This window comes from Tamandua tetradactyla, chromosome 16 (genome assembly GCF_023851605.1).
Source record: "Tamandua tetradactyla isolate mTamTet1 chromosome 16, mTamTet1.pri, whole genome shotgun sequence".
Taxonomy (NCBI): Eukaryota; Metazoa; Chordata; class Mammalia; order Pilosa; family Myrmecophagidae; genus Tamandua; species Tamandua tetradactyla.
In genome coordinates this window covers 63,941,055-63,961,753 of record NC_135342.1, presented here as the reverse complement: position 1 = coordinate 63,961,753, position 20,699 = coordinate 63,941,055, and the positions used below count along the sequence as shown (strand labels likewise).

At 43.0% G+C, this 20,699-nt stretch overlaps 1 protein-coding gene across 7 annotated transcripts in view; it reads right to left on the bottom strand.

The window, feature by feature from the left end:
* WWP2 (WW domain containing E3 ubiquitin protein ligase 2) overlaps nucleotides 1–20,699 on the bottom strand; it is a 150,361-nt gene that overhangs the window by 64,406 nt on the left and 65,256 nt on the right. For all 7 annotated transcript variants that reach the window (XM_077132883.1, XM_077132877.1, XM_077132879.1 and 4 more), the window contains 2 exons: nucleotides 19,005–19,101; nucleotides 1,364–1,491 (listed from right to left, as the gene is read on the bottom strand). In XM_077132883.1, coding sequence (XP_076988998.1) covers nucleotides 1,364–1,491; nucleotides 19,005–19,101 — 225 coding nt within the window. The remainder of the gene's footprint in view (nucleotides 1–1,363; nucleotides 1,492–19,004; nucleotides 19,102–20,699) is intronic.

The window sequence follows — 20,699 nt, the reverse complement described above, 5'->3', positions numbered from 1 at the left end:
GAGCTGCATACGGTTCTCTATGACACGCTCCACAATCACCATCATGCTGTCTCATGCACAGAGGGAAAGCCCAGGCCAGCCACCACCAGATGCCCTAGGACGCAGATACTGAGGCTGGCCCAAGAGCTCCAGGTGGCCTGAGAGGGCAGCTGTGAGTCCTCCTCACCTCCAACTCATCCCCGACCGTCCTCAATTCCTTCAGGCAGATGGCATACTCCAGGGAGAAAGTCAGGCCATGGTTCTACAAGCCAGCCTTGTAAGGCATGGGCCACGGCCCCTTGCAGTCCGTTGCAGACAATGGTAGAGGTGGGCAATGGCTAAAAAATAAGCTACTGGGGGAGCTCTGAGGCCTCCACAGAAGAAAATTGACACTTATTCTAAAGTAACTCAAAGAGGTTCCTTCTAATCGGTAAGTTTATCATCCAAAGGTCAGTGACAATGCCGTGATAACTCTTACGTGTAGTTATGCTGCTGTGGATTTCTTGTCCTTCTTCCCCCTATGACAGCACAAACATCTAGAAAATTATTTCATTGTCACTTAAAAACATGCATTTCCTGCCTATAATGTATGAATGCCAACGTCCATGTCCCTTTCTGAGAGCCCTGAATCAAGACAAATTACAAGTAACCAGCAGCCACTAAAGGCTTGAAAATCTTTAAGAAGTTAAGAAAAACAACTCCCCACTCCTGCCTTTTTTCCTTTTGACTTCAACACTGCCCTGGGGAGGCAGAGGGAAAGCACAGGAAAAACTGGCTTATTTTAAAACAGATTCTTCCCATTCCACCTGCAGGAAAGCAGAACCAAGGTGCAGGGCGTAAGGGCAGGGATCGCTGTTGCTCTCGAAGGGGACCGTCTCCAGAACGGCCACAGCATGTCCACATGGGGCAGTTTGGCTTTGCACCCAGTCACACCTCAACCCATTCGATAGTGCTGCCATCTTCTCTAACCCAGCACGAAAATGACAAGTTCTGGTCCCAAGTCTGACAATACCTTTGAATTAAGGAAATAAAAAAATATGTAATGTACAAATAAAGCATTCTCCCTGAGTGAAATCCAATGTTGATATAAGAAATGAACAGAAAATTTAATATATTTTTATTTATTTCTGTGCAAAGGAATGGCTTTAGAAAAGTACAGTAATGTGGAGAATAACCTTGGCTATATGCGATATGTCGGAGAGACAAGAAGACAGGTCACATGGAAGGCTGTTCGATTCAACAGCACTGAATCGTCTCTTGCCTGCCCCTACACTCTGACAGCTGGCCTCACATCCTTTTACTGGAGGTGGAGCCCCAGCTCCACTTTAGGACAGGTGACAGGCCACTGCTTCAGGCCAGGCTGGTGTGCCGAGCTGTCACTCACCTGTGCCATTGGGCAAGCCGCTGTGGCCAGGGGTCTTGAAGGGCTGGCGGTGCCGGTTCCTGGAGCCAGGGCTTTGCTCACTGGTTGCTGGGGTTGTTCTGGCTGAGCCACTCGAATGTCTGTGTGTCCTGGGGATTCAAAGTATAAAGCAGACAGACATAAGTCACTGTGAAAAAGAGAGAAGTGTATCTCATCTAAGTCACCATATTCCCTCTCTTGCTATTAATGGGAAATAAGACCTTTAATAGTCCCTCTAGTCTTGACTCAACATAAGCTGGCTCAAAACAGAGACCCAGGTAGGCTTCCTTCTTGGTAAAAAGCACAGAAGGCAAAAAGTGAAAAAGTTTACTTGTAAACTTTTCCACTCGAAGTAAACAAATCCACAGTGAATTGGTCCCACATCTGAAATAATTGGCAAAATATCTTGTGATCATCACATTATTTTTATTGGACTAAATGTTGGAAATAAACAAGAATCTCTGGACAGGCTATGGATGAAATATTTCTCTCACTGGACAAAAAGAGCCCAAACTTATACAAGTCACTTTTCCCTATAAGTAGAAAAATACATCCCTTGGAAATGGAAATCAAGGGGCATTAAGTAACTTATAGCAATGTATAAGTTGATGTGTTTTATCTAGAAAGAGGACAGAAGTAGACTACGACACAGACAAGGATCTATATAACAAAGAAAACAGCAGGATCAAGCAGCAGAAAATCTGACATCTGCCGAAAACACATCGCAGCAGGCAGTATGCTGTTGTTCTTGAGTTCCTTTGACTAGGCTCCCTCTGTGAAAGAGTCTAAGCCTCCGTGCTTTTCAGTTATGCTGTTTCCCCAAAGGAGATTAGTTTACTACTTACTAATTGTAGACTACTTTCAAAAGTGAGATAAATTAAATAGTATCCAGTGAATAACACCACTCCTCTCCAGGCAGAGAAACAGAGGCCCAGAAAATAATTAATACCACATGAAGTGGGACAGTAAGAATAATATCAACAAAGTAATAACGATGATGAACATATAACAATATTCATTGAGGTTTAATATTATGATCCAGACGCTGCGGTATGCTATGTACCATACATATATTATCTCATTTAATACCCAGCCCTTGAGGTGGCATACTACTATCCCCATTTTACAGATGAGAAAACAGACACAGAGAAGTTCTGTACAAAGTCAGTGACAGAGCAAAGATTCAATTGCTGGGGGTCTTACTTGAAGAGTTCAACCTCTTCGACTGGGGGGAAGCAGGGAAGCCTGGACTAACACCAAACTCCACTTACTCTGTTCTTTCACGGTCACTTGGCCACTGGCAAGATTAATTAAGGCCTAAAGTAGAAAGTTTCGTGGCTGGGTGAATCCACACCCAATGAACATCCGAGACAGTGAGACGCTGGTCCCAAAACATGGGACAAGTCTGCGATACAACAAATAAGGAGGTTCCCAGGGGAATTGGACCAGAGCTACCAACTACCTTCTCTGGAGCAAGAAAAAGATTTTTCTGACAAGATGGGCATAAACCAAATGTCAACAGTGACCATCTTTGGAATGCTGGGAATATGGATACTTTTAGCTTTTCCTTTCATGCCTTTCCAGATTTTTGTTTGTTTGTTTGTTTGTTTTGTTTTGTTTTGTTTCTTCATTGAGCTAGTATACTTTCAAGTCAGGGAGGAAAAGAATTTTTTGAAAAGAAAAAAATGATTTTTCTTGAGCCAAAATTACAAGAAAAAAAATAAGAAGCAGAAGAAACTAGAGACCCTGAAGCACTTTGTCCTTTTAGACTGTGTGGCAGTTAAAAGTGGACAGAGAGGGTATGGCTGAACTATGGAAATAAAGATTTAATCTGGACTCTCTTTTTCCATCATAGTTTTCCCTGAGTTAACTTCATAAGTCAAGAGTTGCCAAACACACCTCAGTCAAAGAAAAAATATTTCAAAGTGCCCGCTTCGTGGGGAGGAAAGTTAGCACTAAGCATTTTACCACAGCTCCCCCATCAGAAGCAGAAATGAGCATCAACTAGCTCCAAAGGTCTTTAGCAAATGGTGGACGTGCATATTGTGTGCACGGGTGTGGAGGGCAAGAGCTCGCAAGGGCTAAAATTAGCTAACAGAAAGAAGGTTTACTTTGGCCAAGAATCCCCTTAGAAGAACAAAAGAGTGTCTCCGGGTCGGTCCTCAGGCTGCACCCCTCGAGGAGCGACAGGCCACGAGGGTGGTCCAGATACCCAACGCCAGGCTTGGCATGCGAGGGCCCCGACAAGCCCGTCATTCCTTCCTGTCGCCCGAGCTCCCTATCCTCCCTGTGCCTCTGCAGAGCAGCTGGGCAGGACAACAGGGTGGGTCCCCTTACCGGCCTGGCTCCCTGGCCTCCCTCTCCCTTCCCTGGGAGGGCATGCGGTCCGAGCTGAGAAGGCATACTCGCAGACAGCCCTGGCCACTAATGACAGCAGCTTACGCGGAATGACAGGCTGCGGCGAGCCCCGGCGAGCCTGTGGAGCAGGAGCAGCTGGGACCACTTTGCGCCAACCGCGCTTCCCCACCCGTGGTCAACCCCCACCCCACCAGCACCCCCCACACACACCCTTTCCCTAGATTATTCCCTTCCCTAAATCCAGAGCTTCTGTGTGTGCGTGTTTTTTTTTTTTCACTCCAGTACTACCTTTAAAATAAACCACTCAGAAGGAAGAGAACGCCTCAACATCTAGAGGAAAATCTTCTCCTCAGCAGTTTCCTCACTCAGTTCTCCAACATGGGATCGTGTCATGATTAAAAGCTGGCCTGAAGGCTGAAACCACACGTCATAAGCCAAAACGGCACCGGGACAAATGTGGGGCGATGGGGCGGAGATGCGCAGGGCCTGCCACAGAGGGCCTGGCTTTGGGGTTGCCGGGGACGTCAGCCTTGGTCTGATCCTCCCCCATCCCCCAACCCCTCACGCCACTCTGGGGGTCGGGGAGTGAGGCAGCCCTTGGGGGCGGCCAGCAGAGGGCTGAGCGGCAGCACCAATCAGTCACAAATGTACTCTAATCACCTGGTTACAGAAATTCACCCCTTTTGCAGCACACCCTCCTCAGAACGCTGGCCGGGCCAGAGGTCCCCCATCAGAAACCGAAGCCGCCCTAAGGAAGGCCAAGGGCCCTGGGGGTCTCTCTCCATGCCCCCGAACATGGACCCGACACAGATGAGGGCCCCAGAGGGCTTCTGCCACCCGCCTTGGCCTTCCAGCCCTGGACAGTCACCGTGTTGGCCTGAGGCTGCAGCTGCACCCTGACAACCAGAGTCTCAGAAGCCTTGGGACACCTTGCCTTGCCCTCCATGGAGGTCACTAAGTTTTAGCTGACCGTTATTTCTGAGTGCTGGGCCCTGTTCTATGGCTGCCAACAAAACAGAAAGATCTCTGACCCCAAGGAGCTTACACTTTAGCAAAAATGCAGTGATCTGGAATTCTGCCCAGACACAAATTTGTATCATGCCCCACAGTGCTGTTGTGTGGGAGTCAGCCGGCTGTTGAGTGAGCCTAGTTTTGCCACCCTGGTGCAACGCTGCTGACCACTGCCACATATCCAATGGTTTAAGGTGAATAATGTAAAACAAAACAAACTTTGTTTCTTTGGTTTTAAAAAAAAGGAATTTAGGGTGCACGGGTAGTTCAGTGGTTAGAAAGCCCACCTTCCATGCAGGAGACCCGGTTCAATGCCCAGGCCTTGCAACCCCCCAAAAAAGGAATCTAACCCTAGTATTGCCAACATAAGTTGGCAAAAAAAAAAAGTTAAAAGTCCTAAAGCATAAAGACTCTCTAGACAGAAAGCAAAACTTCTGCAATATTAAAAAGTGCAATCCAAAATTTGGTGGTGGCTCACAATTTGAGATCGATAAGTCCATGGTGTACTTAAAGTGGGTACTGATTTTTTAAAAGTTGGTCACCATAATTACATGGCATCTTAAATAGCGAGTGAGACCTTGTTGGTTGTACAGGTTAGTGTGATGCCCCAATACATCCTAGAGTAATTTGGCCAGAGAATAAAGTATTTGCAAAGTCTCCTTAAGGGACTAGAGAGAAAGAAAGAAATATTCGACTTCCCCATCTGGGGAATTCCTGATATTCTCACAAGCAGTGGAAGCAACCAATTTAATAGGCTGAGCCCTCGATCTCGGCCTCATCCCTATGAAACTTATTCCTGCAAAGGAGAAGCTAAGCCTACTTATTATTGTGCCTAAGAGTAACCCCTAGAGAACCTCTTTTGTTGCTCAGATGTAGCCTCTCTCTCTAAGCCAGTCCAGGAGGTGACCTTATTGTCCCCCACCCCTACCCCAATGTGGGACATGACTCCCAGGGATATATATCTCCCTGGCAACATGGGACAGGACTCCCAGGGATGAGCCGGGATCCGGCATCATGCGATTGAGAAAGCCTTCTTGACCAAAAGGGGGGTAAGAGAAATGAGACAAAATAAAGTTTCAGTGGCTGAGAGATTTCAAATCAAGTCAAGAGGTTATTCTGGGGGTTACTCTTATGCATAACTTATAGATATCTCTTTTCAGTTTTTAGTGTATTAGAATAGCTATAAGGAAATACCTGAAACAGTTGAACTGTATTCCAGTAACCTTGATTCTTGAAGATGACTGTATAATTATATAGGTGTTACAATGTGTCTGTGTGATTATGAAAACCTTGTACATGACGCTCCCTTTATCCAGGGTATGGACAGATGAGTAAAAAAATAAGGACAAAAAAAACAACAATAAATAATAGGGAGGATGGGTAAAAAAAATTGGGTAGATTATAATACTAATGGTCAATGAGAGGGAGGGGTAAGGTTATGGATACATGCGGTTTTTCTTTTTTCTCTTTATTTTTCTGGAATGATGTAAATGTTCTAAAAATGATCACGGTGATTAATACACAACTATGTGATGATATTCTGAGCCATTGTTTGGTATGCTTGTGGATGAACTATATAGAAAGTGAAGATATCTCATTAAAAACTTTTTTTAAAAAAAGAACATGGAGCTGACATAGAAAACAAAAAAAAGCAATTGGTGGCTTCATCAAAACGTAAAACTTCTGCTCTTGCAAAGACACTATCAAGAAAATGAAAAGTCAACCCACAGATTGGAAAAAAATATGCAGAATACGTATCCGCTAAAGGGCTTGTATCTAGAATATATAAAGAACTATCAAGATGCCCTAATAATAATTTTAAAAAGCCAAAAAAATAGACAAAAGATTTGGACATTTCACCAAAAAAGATCACAGGTGGCAAATAAACACATGAAAAGATGTTCAATATCATTAGTCATGAACCGCAAATTAAAACCACAATTATACACTTACCAAATCAACAAAGCAAAAAAAAAAAAGAAAAAAAAATGAGGACAGAAGTGCCAACAAGGGTGCAAAACAACTGCAACCCACACACATTGCTGTTGGGAGTAAAACATGGTACAGTTTCTTTGGAAAATAGTTTGGTGGTTTCGTATAAAGTTAAAATATGCACTTACCATACAAACCAAAAATCTCACTTCTAAGTATTTAACCCAGGAGAAACGAAAATATATGTTTATACAAAAAAGCTGAACTAAAATGTTTACCATGGTTTTATTCATAATTGTCAAAAAACCTAATATCCTTCAACAGGTGAATGACCAAACTGTGTGGTCCATCCCTACAATGGAAAACTATTCAGTAAATGGAATGAATGAACTACTGATATTTAACAATATAGATGAATTATCAAATGCATTATGCTAAATGAAAGAAGTCAGAGTCAAAAGGCTACAAAGTATATCATTCCATTTTTATGACATTCAGGAAGAGGTAAAACTAAGGGGAAAAAAAACACATCTATTTTGCAGGTGATAAAAGTATTTTATATCTTGATTGTGGTGGTTAAAGGATGTATGTGTTTGTCAAAACTTGCAGAACTGTACACTACAAAGGGTAACTTTTACTGTATGTAAATTATACCTCAGTAATTCTTACCCAATATATATATATATATATATTTAAGTGATTTGCATGTTCCAGTCTGCCACTGATAGTTTTCCTCCATATTAAATAAAATAAGTACAGAAGCTAAAACTGCCTAATCAACTTAAGCCTCTTCTCATACTGCAATCTAGGGCATCAACTTTTGCCTGCCATTACCAGAAGCAGGAGGGCTGCTGCCCCCAACCCTGCTGCCGGGACTCTTCACTGGGCATTGTCTTTTAATAGCAAGATGGAAACAAGACCGAGTAAGGCTGGGCCAGTTTTCAGAAAGACAGAACCAGCAAGAAATGGACACTTAAAATAGAAGCAAGGGGTGGTGGGGGGAGGGAGATGGGAAGCAGTGATGAGAAAAGAACCCTGTTCCACCACTCAGAGGCAGCAATGAGGAAATCTACTCCCCCCTATACCCTCAATTCCTCCTCCCCACTCAAATGTGGGTGAGAAAAGAAAATGAGGGAGGGGGAAGGAGAGGTGAAAAGGGAAAGGCACAATTAGAGTTAAAACGGGACAATTCCAGCCATTCCAAGTGTAATTTATGGCTCCATTCCACAACCTGCCTCCAAGTTACCAGCCTAACAAATAACAGAGAAGGTAAAAATAAAACTACTGCCAAGTCCATTCTAAATTACAGAAAGACATGTGGATTTACTTTTGCTCAACCCAGAGTACAGAGAGCCATCCTCTCAATAAGGGCACCCGTCTTAAGAGAGAAGGTGCAACAAACTGTGACTCATCTAATAGCCTTTCAAGTTGTAGGTCTGGCTTAATTGAAAAGAACCCTCCAGCACCCGCCCAAACTTGGAAGTGAGCTAGAGGTCAGGGGGAGATGGTCATGGTCTCATTCTACCACCTGCTCCGTACAGCACTCAATGACTTGAGGCTCCCTGAACAGAGGCAGCAACACATGTTTGTTTTGTGACCCTAGCTCTCCTGAACCTGAATTTCAAGGGCATACGATATGCTCACAGCATAGGAGACAAGAACCACGGGCTGCCAACCACCACCAAAATTCAATGTGGATCCACATGGGGCATGAGGCATACCTATGTGCACAGGGGGATGGAAGTCTCTTCACCCCGGTAATGGGTTGACTTGTGTACCCCCAAAAGACATACCCAAGTCTTAACCCCTAGTCCTGTGCATGTGACCTTACTTGAAAAAGAGGGTCTCTGAAGATGTTACTGATTAAGATGGGGCTGAACTGGATAGGGTGGACCCTAATCCATTATTACCAGTGTCCTTATAAGAAGGGGAGAATTAGACATAGGCAAAGAGACACGAGGGAGAATGCACAGATTGCTGGCACGCCACTGCCAGAAGCCAGGGGAGAGGTAAGGCCAGATTCTTGCCCACAGACTTCAGCGGAAACGTGGCCCTGGTTGACACCTAGATTTCAGATTGCTATCCTCCAGAACTGTGAGATGATAAGTCTCTGTTATTTTAGGCCACCTGCTTGTTATGGTAGCCCCAGGAAACTCAGACAACCCTCTTTTTGCTGGCATCACATCTTGGTGACAGCCTGGCCTTGCCCAGAGCTGCCCTGTGCTTCAGCTCCCAGACCTGGAAGAACTATATGAGACCCTGAAGGGCGTGTGAGAGAGTTATTTCTCTACTTGGAATACAGGGTCTCTTTTCCACTAAGGCAGGAATTCAGAAGGAATGAAGTAAACTCTCAAAAGAATATGTTCAGGGGGCAGTCCTTAAAACATCCTCCTAAACTCCTAGTGAGGAAAATTCAGAGCCATTGCTATTCTACTTGCCTGGCATACTCATCCCTGCACACTTCACCCAGCTGGCTCCTAATCCAAATCTTGGTTAAAATGTCCCCCACCTCCCAGGCTACAGGAAGTTCCCCTCCATTCTCTCTCAGTACATCTGGATCTTTCCCTTTATGGCACAGCTATTTGCATACATCTGTTTGTGTGTTTATTTGTTTGACATCTGTCTCTGAAAAGGCTCATGAGGGCAGGGATCATGTCTGTTTTTGTTGGATACCCAGAAACTAGTGTAGTGCCGGCCCACAGAAGGCATTCAAGAAATATTTGTTGAATGAAGAAGCAAACTCTTAAATTCAAAAGCACTGTTGGGCCTGTAATCTCTAGTCCTCTGTGTATTCTTTGCAATCCATTCACTTGTCAGCTCCCCACCCTGCCCCTTCAAAGAATGGAATCCATGGTCTGCCAGGTATTAGGCAGTATCAGATGTACTGTCCGCCAGAAAGCCTAGCCCTAAATTTCATGTGACATCATTCTCATGTCAAGGACTAGAAATAGAAATCATTCCATAAGACTCACTTCCACACACATATACTAAAATCACAAGATGGTCTCCAAACCCAACCAAATTTTATTTGGTGTTTTGTGCTAGCTGTCCTTTTCAGCACACTCTAGTAGGTACAGACTAGGCAAATGATTAAACATGGGAATTAAAGGAGATATCCTCTGTGGTAGACAAAATTTCTAAAATGATCACACATACCCCACTCCCCAAAGATGTCCCACTCTAATCCTGGAAACCTGCAAATATGATGAAATGTCGTAATACTCTGTGGTTATGCTTTGCTATAAGGCAGAATTCACTTTTAGAAAGGGATTCTCTGGATGAGCCTGATCTAATTACAAGGTCCCCTAAAAGAAGGGTGCTTTCTCTGACTGGTGGCAGAAGACGATGTCAGAGAGATTGAAAGCTCAAGGGAGATCTGATGTGCCGCTGCTGCCATGAAGCTTAGGAGGACACATGAGATGAACACAGGAAGCCCATGGAGCCGAAAGGGGTCCCCACTTGATGGTCAGCAAAGAGGTGGGGACCTCGGTCCTACAGTCACAGGTGACTGGACTCAGCCAGCCAGCAGAATGAGCTTTGCAGTAAATTCTTCCCCAAAGTCTCCAGATAAGAATGCAGTCATGCTGACATCTCGATTTTGGTCACACTGTGCTGAACTTCTGACCTACAGAGCTGTGAGCTAATGAACAGTGCAGTTTTAAACCTCTACATTTGTGGTACTTTGTTACTCGGCAACAGGAAACTAATATACCCTTCTCAATACAAATAAATATAAATAGTGGATACTGATTTTCAAATACATGGCTAGGTAATAGCTTCAGCTTAAATTCTTGCTGATCACCTACCTCACTCTACTTTCAGAGGGCCTGGTACAGATATGGTGCTGTTCCCAGAATCTACAGCCCCTCTCCAAGGGACAGCATTTCGGCGATCCTAATGTCCTTTATAGACAAACGTTTCTAAGATGCAATAATGACTTGGGAACTTGAACAACTATATATAAGTCAGATACTGTTCTTAGGAGGCAAGAAGGTTACTACCTTCTTTTCTGGTATAGTTAGGGTTCATTGACTTTGCACATTCTTTTCCAAAACAAGATGTGTTTATATGTCAACTCATCTCTGATTCCAAAGTTAACCTTAACAATTGCAAGGATTTGAAAAGAATATATCAATGAAAAGGGCTCACAGTATGGAAATATCAATCATGAAGTAAAATGAGATGAAACTGGAGAGATCAAGACAGGCTGAGAGAAACTATGAAATCCTTGGCGACTGGGCTAAGTTTTGGAAAGCACAAGACGAAGCTGATAAAAAGCTTCCCTGACACTCTGTACCTCTGGGATTTCAAAAACCGTTACTTCTCAGGGGTGCCAAGGAATATAAACCAGTAGCAGGGCCCACCCTGAGGCTCTGGCAAATGAGGAGCAGGAACACAAGGGTCTTTCAACTCAACAAGTATTTGTTGAGCTGCTGCTACGTGCAGCGAGGCACCTACACCAAATCCTGCTAGGGACGCAAAGGTGACCAGGGCACACACGGGTCTTCACATGGTGCAGGGAGCCCACCACCCTGCACCCCTCCCCCCCAAAAAAGTAGGTGGAAGAAGTAACTTGGCACCCTCAATTTATTCATCATTTTTTTCTATAGCAAAGCTATATGATTCAATTTAATAGTTTAAAAAATTTTTAAAGAAAATTCTAAAGAAAAGGAGCCAAGTCAAGCTGGTGCTTATCTCTCTACCTTCTCCACCACAAAATGACAAAAATTATTTGTGCCATATCCTACTCCAGGTTTACACTAATCTCCATTTTGTCACTAAAAATTGTATCTTCAAATGCCATCTCCAAACACACAAAATACAGCGAGCTATAAAATCCAGTGTAGAGGCAAACAGGGAGCCAAGGAGTAAGTTCTTTTTCTCTTGGCACTGTTGGATGCAGAATTTCACACTCCATTATCCAATAATCAGCCGACTGAAGATACCTTCAGCTCATCAAGACAAAGAATAGGCAGGCTGGAAACAGTCTTAAAGTGAAAAATCAGTCTAGAGATGAAAAATTAAAAAGGTGGGACAGCTAGAAATGAAAAAGCAAGAGGATGAAACAACTCCAAAGATACCGAGAATAGTAACAAACATAAATGGACTAATTATGAAAGTTTAAAGACAGAACATACTGGTGTATTGATTTTTTTTAATCCAGTTAAATGCTGGCATGGGTATGACTACCAAAGGGTAACATGAGGGATTTCTTTGTGGTGATGGAATTGTTCTGAATCTCAACTGACATGGTGGTTACATGAATCTATCCAAGTGATAAACGGCATAGACACACACATTATACCAATGTGAATTTCCTGGCTTTGATATAGCATTATAATTATGTAAAATAGAACCACTGAGGGAATCTGGCAGAAGAGTATTTAGAAGCTCTCTGCACTATCTTCGCAACTTTGTGTGAATTTATAATTATTTCAAATTAAAAAGTTAAAAACAAACAAATAAAAAGCAGGGTAGGGAAGAGACACCACCTAAAATATGACCAAAGAAAACCAAACAAAGGTTAGAACTTAATGGATAGAATACACACACACATGCCAGGCAAATACAAAACAAAAGGAAGCTGGGGTAGCTATGTTAATATCAAGCCAAACAGATTTTTTTTTAATGATTTTAAAAATTTAAGTATATTTTGTATATGGTAAAATACATCCTCATAAGGGTACAGTTGATGAGTTTTGACACATGTATATAGTCATGTTACCACCACCACAATCAAGACATAGAACATTTCCATCACTCCCCAAAATCTCCTTGTGACCTTTGGCCGTCACTCCCCCTTCAAGCCCCCAGCAACTGCTGATCAGATTTCTGTCCCTTTTCCAGAACGCCACATAAGTGGACTCTCACTGTATGTCACCTTCTATGTCACGCTTCTTGCACTTAGCATAACACCTTTCAGAGTCATCCAGGTTGTGGCAGTTTGTTCCTTTTTATTGTCAACACCAGATAAATTTTAAGTGAAAAAGGATTTTGACAGGATAGAGGAGATTGTGACATAAAGATAAAAGTTCAATTTACCAATTAAGACATGATTCCAAATTTGCATTGTATGCCCAATAAAATAACCTTGGAATGCATAGAGGAGAAATTCATAGAGAGGATTTATGACCCTTCCTGTGAATGCAGTGGCCTCATCTTCTCCTATTGACCCATCACTCTCTCCTCTCCAGCCAGACTGGGCCTCCCTGCTGTTCCACCAACTTCTACCCTAAGGTCTCTCCAACAGCAACTCCTCTGCCTAGGCACTCTTTTATCCTTGAGGCTAAATCCCTTACCTTCTGCAAATCTTTGCTGAAAGATCATCTTCTCAATAACCCTCTCTACTGCTCTGTTTAAAATACTGCAATCTGCTCTTACATCACACACGTATACATATTTTTGCATGAATCACATTTATTTTTTAATGATAAAGATCAACCGAATCAGAAAAAAAAAAGGAACACTCTGGGATTCTACATTATCATAGAAGCCAGTGCAAAGAATGTTTCCAGAAAGAACTGATTCACAATGTTAAACCCTGCGCACAGGCCAGGCAGACCTCTGTGGGTGGAATTTCGGCCTAATAGCAGGGGCAGAAGCCAGACTGATGCGAACTAATAAACAAATGGGAAATAAGGATGACAGGTCCAAAGAGCACTGAGACCAACACTTTCATTATACTTTCAGTAAGTTAGGGGGTCATAATAACGTCACGTAAATTAATGTGGAATAATGTGTAATTATAACTGATGTCTAATTAATAAATTAATGCATAATTAATTTCCATGATTACTTTTCCATGTCTGGCTTTGAGAATGCAGTGGGGCTCTTGTCCGCAGTCTTAATCCCATTCCACATACACCTACTGCTCAGAACAGAGGACTGTATTTTGGTTATCAATGACTAAATGAATTCCATGTATTCCTTCTTCTTACTCCTTTCTCCTCCGCAGCAACAGTAATGGAGCTGGAACCAAATCTGAAGTAAACGCTGTTGGGTGGAAGCCCAGCATGGAGACTGTAGAAAGGTGTGAAATTCAGTTTCATGCTGACAGAGTGACATCTCCAAACAACCGCGGTTCCAAATCAAGTAGCTTTTAGTCACCTCAGATGAAGTAGGGGTGGCGATGGCCAACAATGACTGAGGGAATGGCCCGGTGCCCGGCCTCAGCTCCGGTCTTGTTCCCTGTTAGCTTGGCTTCCCAGTCCTCCCGCCGCAGCCCTCCCAGGACTTCCTGAAGTGTTCCCGGCAGGCTCACACTCGCTTTCATTTATTTTTCTTTCCTTTCTGGGCTAGGCTATATGCAGACACAGCTGATGAGCTATTTAGAGCTCACCAGAGACCTTGGGGCTTTACGAGTCTCTGAGATTGTAGCTCTTTTAAATCGTCAGAGGTCATTAGAGCAAGGTAAGGGAGTTAATAAATTTGACACGTTGTCATCAAAGCAGGGCAAAAAAGAGAAAAGAGTAAAGGAAGTAGAATGGAGACTCTATCATAAGAGGCCCTGACAGTTTTACATGTAAAAGAATCACTGAGGGAAGCTTGTTAACAGACAGAGTCTGACCAGCTTTGGCCAATAATGACATCAGACGAGGGACATAAGCAAATTCAAGGCCGCCAGCCCTTCACATCACACACACACATCATACACAAAAATAACTTAAATATACATATACATAATAAAATACTTTAAGTCCCTTTATCACATCTTCTTAATCAAGATCTCCCTCACAGTTTTCAGATCTATTCATAAAAAACTTTATGAACCTACAAAGTTAATTAAATGCATTATTGCATTTTGTTTGTTTGTTTCATTTCCCTATATGATTACGGGAAATCTAGAGGGATTTTGGAATGAGGAGCCAGTTATTCAAGTCAGAAAAATTCTTAAGGCTGGCTTAAAGGAGGAGCATTGCTCATAGAGCGTCCTGTGGGTTACTCCATTAGTTGTTTTTACTTTATATCTCTAATTTCACGTAATTGCTGGGAAGGAAAAATCACAGGTGACTAACAAGCTAGCAGAACACAAAGGGACTCAGATATCTTGGCTTTCCACTCTTCAATCTGGAATTTCACAACCATTCTAACCAAACAGTAACTCCAAAGAGAGCTGCCAGTGGCAGCTTGGATCCCTTCTGCTGGGTTCTTTTTCCCCCCACATTTGCTCCACGGGGTCTGCTGAGATCCCTGAATTAGCTCAAAGACACAGTCCCGAACGTCTGGACAATAGACGGTGGCCCCTCTGCAAACTCCAGCCCCACTCTCTGCTCAATCTGTCTCTTTCCACACACTGATTTCATCTTGCTCTGCACTACTCATAGCTCTTGTACTTTCACTGGTGTTTCATAAACGTGTCTTCTATCACTAAGACTGTAAACTCGCTGTGGAGAGTAGAGGCCCTGTTTCTGACAATCTCTGGGCGATGCGTGCTCAACACCAGACACACAACTAGGTCTTCAAATCACACTGCTTGAATTGACTTAGGCAAGATCCCTAAAGCCAGCTGTCATTCCGGCAAAATAAACACTGATGAATTATTAAAGGATGGGAGGCACTCCCCCTGCCAACCAGTTCACACTCTCCTGGGAGGCACTGTAATATCCCAGGCGTCTCTACTGTTATGCCTGAACAGGGAACAACAGCCAAGGACACAGGGCAGGATGGCCTGCTACCAGGCATAATCCTGGGCAACACTGAGGAACAGTCCCCACTCTGATCAAGCACCAAATTGTGGCCACTAAATCAGTGCTGTTGTGACACATTACTTGGCACCTTAATGAAAACATTACAGCTTTCCCCCATCTCAGGCCTGAGATTTCTATATGACAGGAGTATAGCCTAAAAGGCTAACATGAAGCATCAATTTAGAATCAGTGGCCACACTGCTGTGTATGAAAATTGGGAGGAATAAAAAAATAAGTGGCTATTATCAAGCCTGGAGAAATCCTAAATTCCGGATTCTATCTGCCTCAATAGTGAACAACGATTTCTCCAACCCAATCACGATCACTATTCAGTTTCCTTAGGTTGATAGATGACATTTCTTTTTTTAAGAATAAAAAATGATTCCTTTTTTATTAGAGAAGTTGTAGGTTTACAGAAAAATCATATATAAAGTACAGGGTTCTCATATACCACCTTATTATGAACACCTTATATTAGTGTGGTTCATCTGTTATAATTCAGGAAAGAATATTTTTATAATTGCATTATCATCTGCAGTTCACAGTTTGCATTAGGGTTTATTCACTGATTGTCTTGTACAGATAGACGATGCTTTTTTAAAAAAAATTTTCACTGTGAAATACATCACATAAACAAAAGAACATATTAAATATATATTCAGTTGAAAGAAGAATAAAAAAATGAATACTTGGGAACCCACCACCCTGGCTAAAAAAATTACCATTACCAATTATTTACCCTACAGCTTTCTCTGTACACTTTCCTTATTATACCTCTCTTTCCCCTCAATGATAACCACTCTTCTTAATTCAGGGTTAATTTTTATAGTTTTACCACCTATGAAAGTATCCATATAAAATGTCTTGTTTAGTGCTGCATTTTTCACTTTCTTTAAATGATATCACACTGCATATTTTTTCTGTGCTCTACTTCTCCTGCTCAACACTATTTCTGAGACTCCGCCATACTGAAGTAACTATCGTCCACCCATTTCTATGTGGGATAGTATTCCATTGCAGGACTATTTGACAAGTTATTATAGTAACCCTTTCTTTACCCAACTAAACCCACTGACTACATACTAACACAGCCTAGCTGTGAACAGATTTATGCCCCATGAATCGTTTGTGGTGACTCCAAACGATGTGGCAGACCAGGTAAAACAACTAGAGATGGTTTGCTTGATTGTTTCAGAAGCATGGGAAGGAATTCCCCTAAACAAAAGGACCCGTAGCCTTTGCTTGACAGGCAAATGATGAACTTGGATGGGTGAACCCCTAAGTTCCAATTCACAGTTCCAATCTCTCTGAAGCTTTAGAAAGCAGGGGAAAGAAGGAGAGGAAACGGCTGCCTCTACACTGTAGTCTTCTCCTTCACTGGCACATCAGGGCATCTTTCTTTGATCACAGTGTGTGGCACCCAAGTCCAAGAAAACCTATCCTTCAGACAGCAAAAGCTAAATATTTAGTCTGGGAGCCAGCAGGCAGAAGCTCAGCATTCTCTCTACCTCCAAAAAGCAAAGACAGCAGAGGGTTTTCCTGGAAATGAAGGGTCAAGTCATCACCTTTCTAACCACGGTCCTTGATGCAAATGCACCTCACTTCCCAGGTGTGGCAGGGGCACAATCAACAGTTTCCAGGTACTAAGAAAACAACCCACCTTCGCTGAGCACTCCCAGTGTGCAAGGCCCTCTGCTTTACATACCTCTTCTCAGTGAATTCTTACGAGAACCCTGAGAGGCAGGCAATACTATCCCCATTTTATACCCCCCAAAAAACTGAGGATCCAAGAGGCTTAGTGACTTGTCTAATAGCATACAGCAAGTAAAATGGCAGGTCAGGATTCAATCTACATCCTCTGATTCCAAACCCCTACACTCTTATATACTGGACTACCCTGCTGCCACCTACACTAGTAAATACTCATACACACTGACTATGATAGATGCAACCGCAAAGGAGGAAAGGGGCACTTAAGGATGCAGAAAATACTGCCTTTGGGGGATATTTTCAAACATGATTCTTGCCTAATGGCAGCAGGTTCCTTGTGAACACAGAATAGATACTTAGATTGCAGAGGCCTGGAAAACTCAGAAGCCACTCATAGTAAAATGCTGCAGTGGTTATGCACACTCAGGTGGACCCCCTAGAGGCTTAAGTTATTTGGAAGGCACTTTGCCCATCAATAATTAACCAGTTGTGAATAAGGACAAAAATGCATCTGATTTTTTTGTTGAAGTCCGGCAGTTGGATTAACAAGCAGCGATCCTCAACAAGAGCTACAATAAAGAAGGGATAATGGGACAAATGAATTTCAAAGTCTATTAACTAGAGAAATTCAGAGAGCAGTAGGTCAAGAAAGTAAGTCCACAGTTGTTAAGAATTGAACTCTTCCCTCTAGTTCCAAATCAAGTGACATTAGTTCTATGAGATACGAATTTTCCAAGTCAGCTAAAAAACAGAATGGCTATTACTACTAGCACCAAAGCTAAGAAGGTAGAATCGTCCCCAGGAAGACAACACCAAAACTTTCCTTCCCCTAGCTAGTCACCACGAAAGAGATTCTGTTTTCTCCAGTTCTGGATATTTGTTATTCCTTTGATGACACAAGATTTGCCAATTGTATTGTCAGTCCCTATACTGTGAGACATAACTATTTATTCCATTTTATAAGTGATCTAGAAAGTCACAGAAAAATACAACAGGTCTTCAAGGTATTAGCTTTGTAGAGACTTGGAGAAAACAGACTTGGAATAAAATGGTACCTCAGCTTCTAAAGACACTATGGACAAAAGATATATCCGTTCTCTCGTGCACTCTACGTCTTCCAGTCCCGCAACCTCACCAAACTTCAAAACAACCAAGTCTAGAGAGGCCAATGGCGTTCAAGAGGCTATGGGGTACTGGGTGAAATCAAACTCTGTTTTCAAAGCATACTCCCCTACCATTTCAAATTTGTTTGGGAAGGCCTTTCCCTGTTATTCACCTCCTCTCTGCAGATAATGAAGATCTACAAACTGCATTAATATGATTCTTTTCCTTTAAATTTCCTTGTCTTACATGGAAACAATGTACACAGGTCTCAACACCCTCCCCTATCTCTCTGAGTTAAAGCTATTCTCCTACCTGGTAATTCAGTTGCCATGGAAGTGAGTTTGCACCATTAACACAGGTAAGATGGGCATTTTGATAAAACTAAGTCATTTGTGGTATGTAACCACAATATCACTTAGACTCTCAGTGTAGGAGTTCTTAATCCACACACCAAAGGGAATCACAGAAAACAGAAATGCAGACAGAAAATATCACATACAAAGAACCATTGCTCTAAGCATTTCTACACGTAGCTGCACCTGATGTATAAAAAATCAGAGCCAAATTCTCTGTTCAACAGTTTCTTTTATCCAAATATCGAACTTAGCCAGTCCCAATCCTTGCCAAAGAACCCCTGACACTTCCCCAAATCCTGAGTATTGTACTCCCCTTTGGGCCTCCTTAACATATTGAGTCAGTTATAAGATTCCTAGAAATTTCCAAGCATTTTCTAACATAAATTGCTCCCTGCCACTTCCCAATATGTTTTCAATAGCTCAAAGTATCTTCCTGGCTCCTTCTCACCAACAAGGGGGTCTTACCGGGATCTCCCACCAAAGCAGTTTGTGCTAGGGGGCTGGTGCCGGTTCTCTGGAGCTACAGCTGTCCCACTGGGTTCTCTCGAAGCTGGCTGTGATCCTAGAAAGGGAACCAATCACAAGGAAAAACAGAAACATTTAGAAACTTAGCTCTGGCAGGAGATTTGGCTGCCAGAAACAGAACTCACTCTGCATATTAGAGTTTCCTACCACGGTGGAGTATGGGCAGTCTAGCAAGCCACAGCCTCTAACGTGAGAAGGAAGAGGGACGGTCAGGTGAGACCTTATTCTGCCCTGAATGCTGGGACTCGGGCCTTGAAAACAGCTTCTCCTCTCCAAGAGCCTCAGGAACACCTAAGGTACAAGCACACTGCCTTATACATTAAACCAACTTCTGCATCGTGAATGTGAGATGGAGAACAGATTCTGGGTATGCAGAGTGTGAGGAATGGAGGACATTCCTCCATATGCAACCAGAGAGCTTTTAAAAACCCAAATCAGATCATGATGATTTTCTACTAAAAACCCTTTAAGGTTTCCTGCTTCTTAGGCTGAGGCTCAAAAATCCTTATCAAGGTCTTCGAGGCCATGTGATCTGAACCAACTTGCTTCTCTGCCCTCACTTCCCACTACTCCCCTCCTTGCTTCCCACACTCCAGCCACCCCTGGTCACCTCCATTCCCACCACAGGCCAAGCTCACGCTGAGCCTTTGCACAGGTGAACCAACTACCCTTTGTTCATTCTGCTACCCCCTTTACCCTGCACCACCACCTTTACCTGCCTAAACTCCTCCTCATGCTCCTGTGCTCAGCTTCCTCAAAGAAACCTTCCCTGCACTGCACCCCACCCCACAAAGTCCATGAGATGCCTCTAAAGTGCAGGGATATCTTATCACCCTGTACTTTTCCTTCTTAGCATTTGCCACAATTACAATGGCATAATTATGTGTGCATTTCCCCGTTTGATGTCTGACTCCCTCCCTCTGTCCCACCCCCAAACAGATTATAAGCTCCAGGGAGTGTGGACCATATGAATTCTGTCCACAGCCATCTGGCTAGCACCTGGCCCTAGACATAGTACATACCAGGCGTTCAATTGTGTGTACAAGGTTGAATGGGTGAATGATGCATGTTCTTCTCTGACCAAAAGCACCCCAACAGTGTCTCATTCATCTCTGTTGAGGGGTTCCTTTCAGCAGTCAAGGCCCATCTAAACCCTTCGATGCTACCACTCTCCTTGCGTTAGAATTCATATCTTGCCTCCTTGAAGCCTATTTGGGGCCTGGACAGGGCCACCGTTACATCATATTTAGAAAAAACATTTAATGAGAAAAATTATGGAGAAACCCAACCCATTTCGGTCTCAGACTTCATGAAATAATTTCCTGCTAGATCCAAAGGTGACTAATGTCAGACGAGATCAAAAGAAACAAGCTGCCAGGACAGAGCGGGAGATGATCTCCAATTTCCCCACTTCAGTGCACATTTTGCTAGGGCGCATCACCACCTTAAAAGGACACATCGTTCCCCTCCCTCAACCAATACCTTCTCATAAGAGACCTCCTCAAACTCCCCAGGAAGTTTAAGAAGGAGAAAAATGGGACAAAGTACCATTTAATGAGGAAGGTTTCTTCTCCAAAGTCTATGTGGGAATGAAAAGGTTTTTTCTGTCTCTGCTCTCCAAACAGACAATAACAC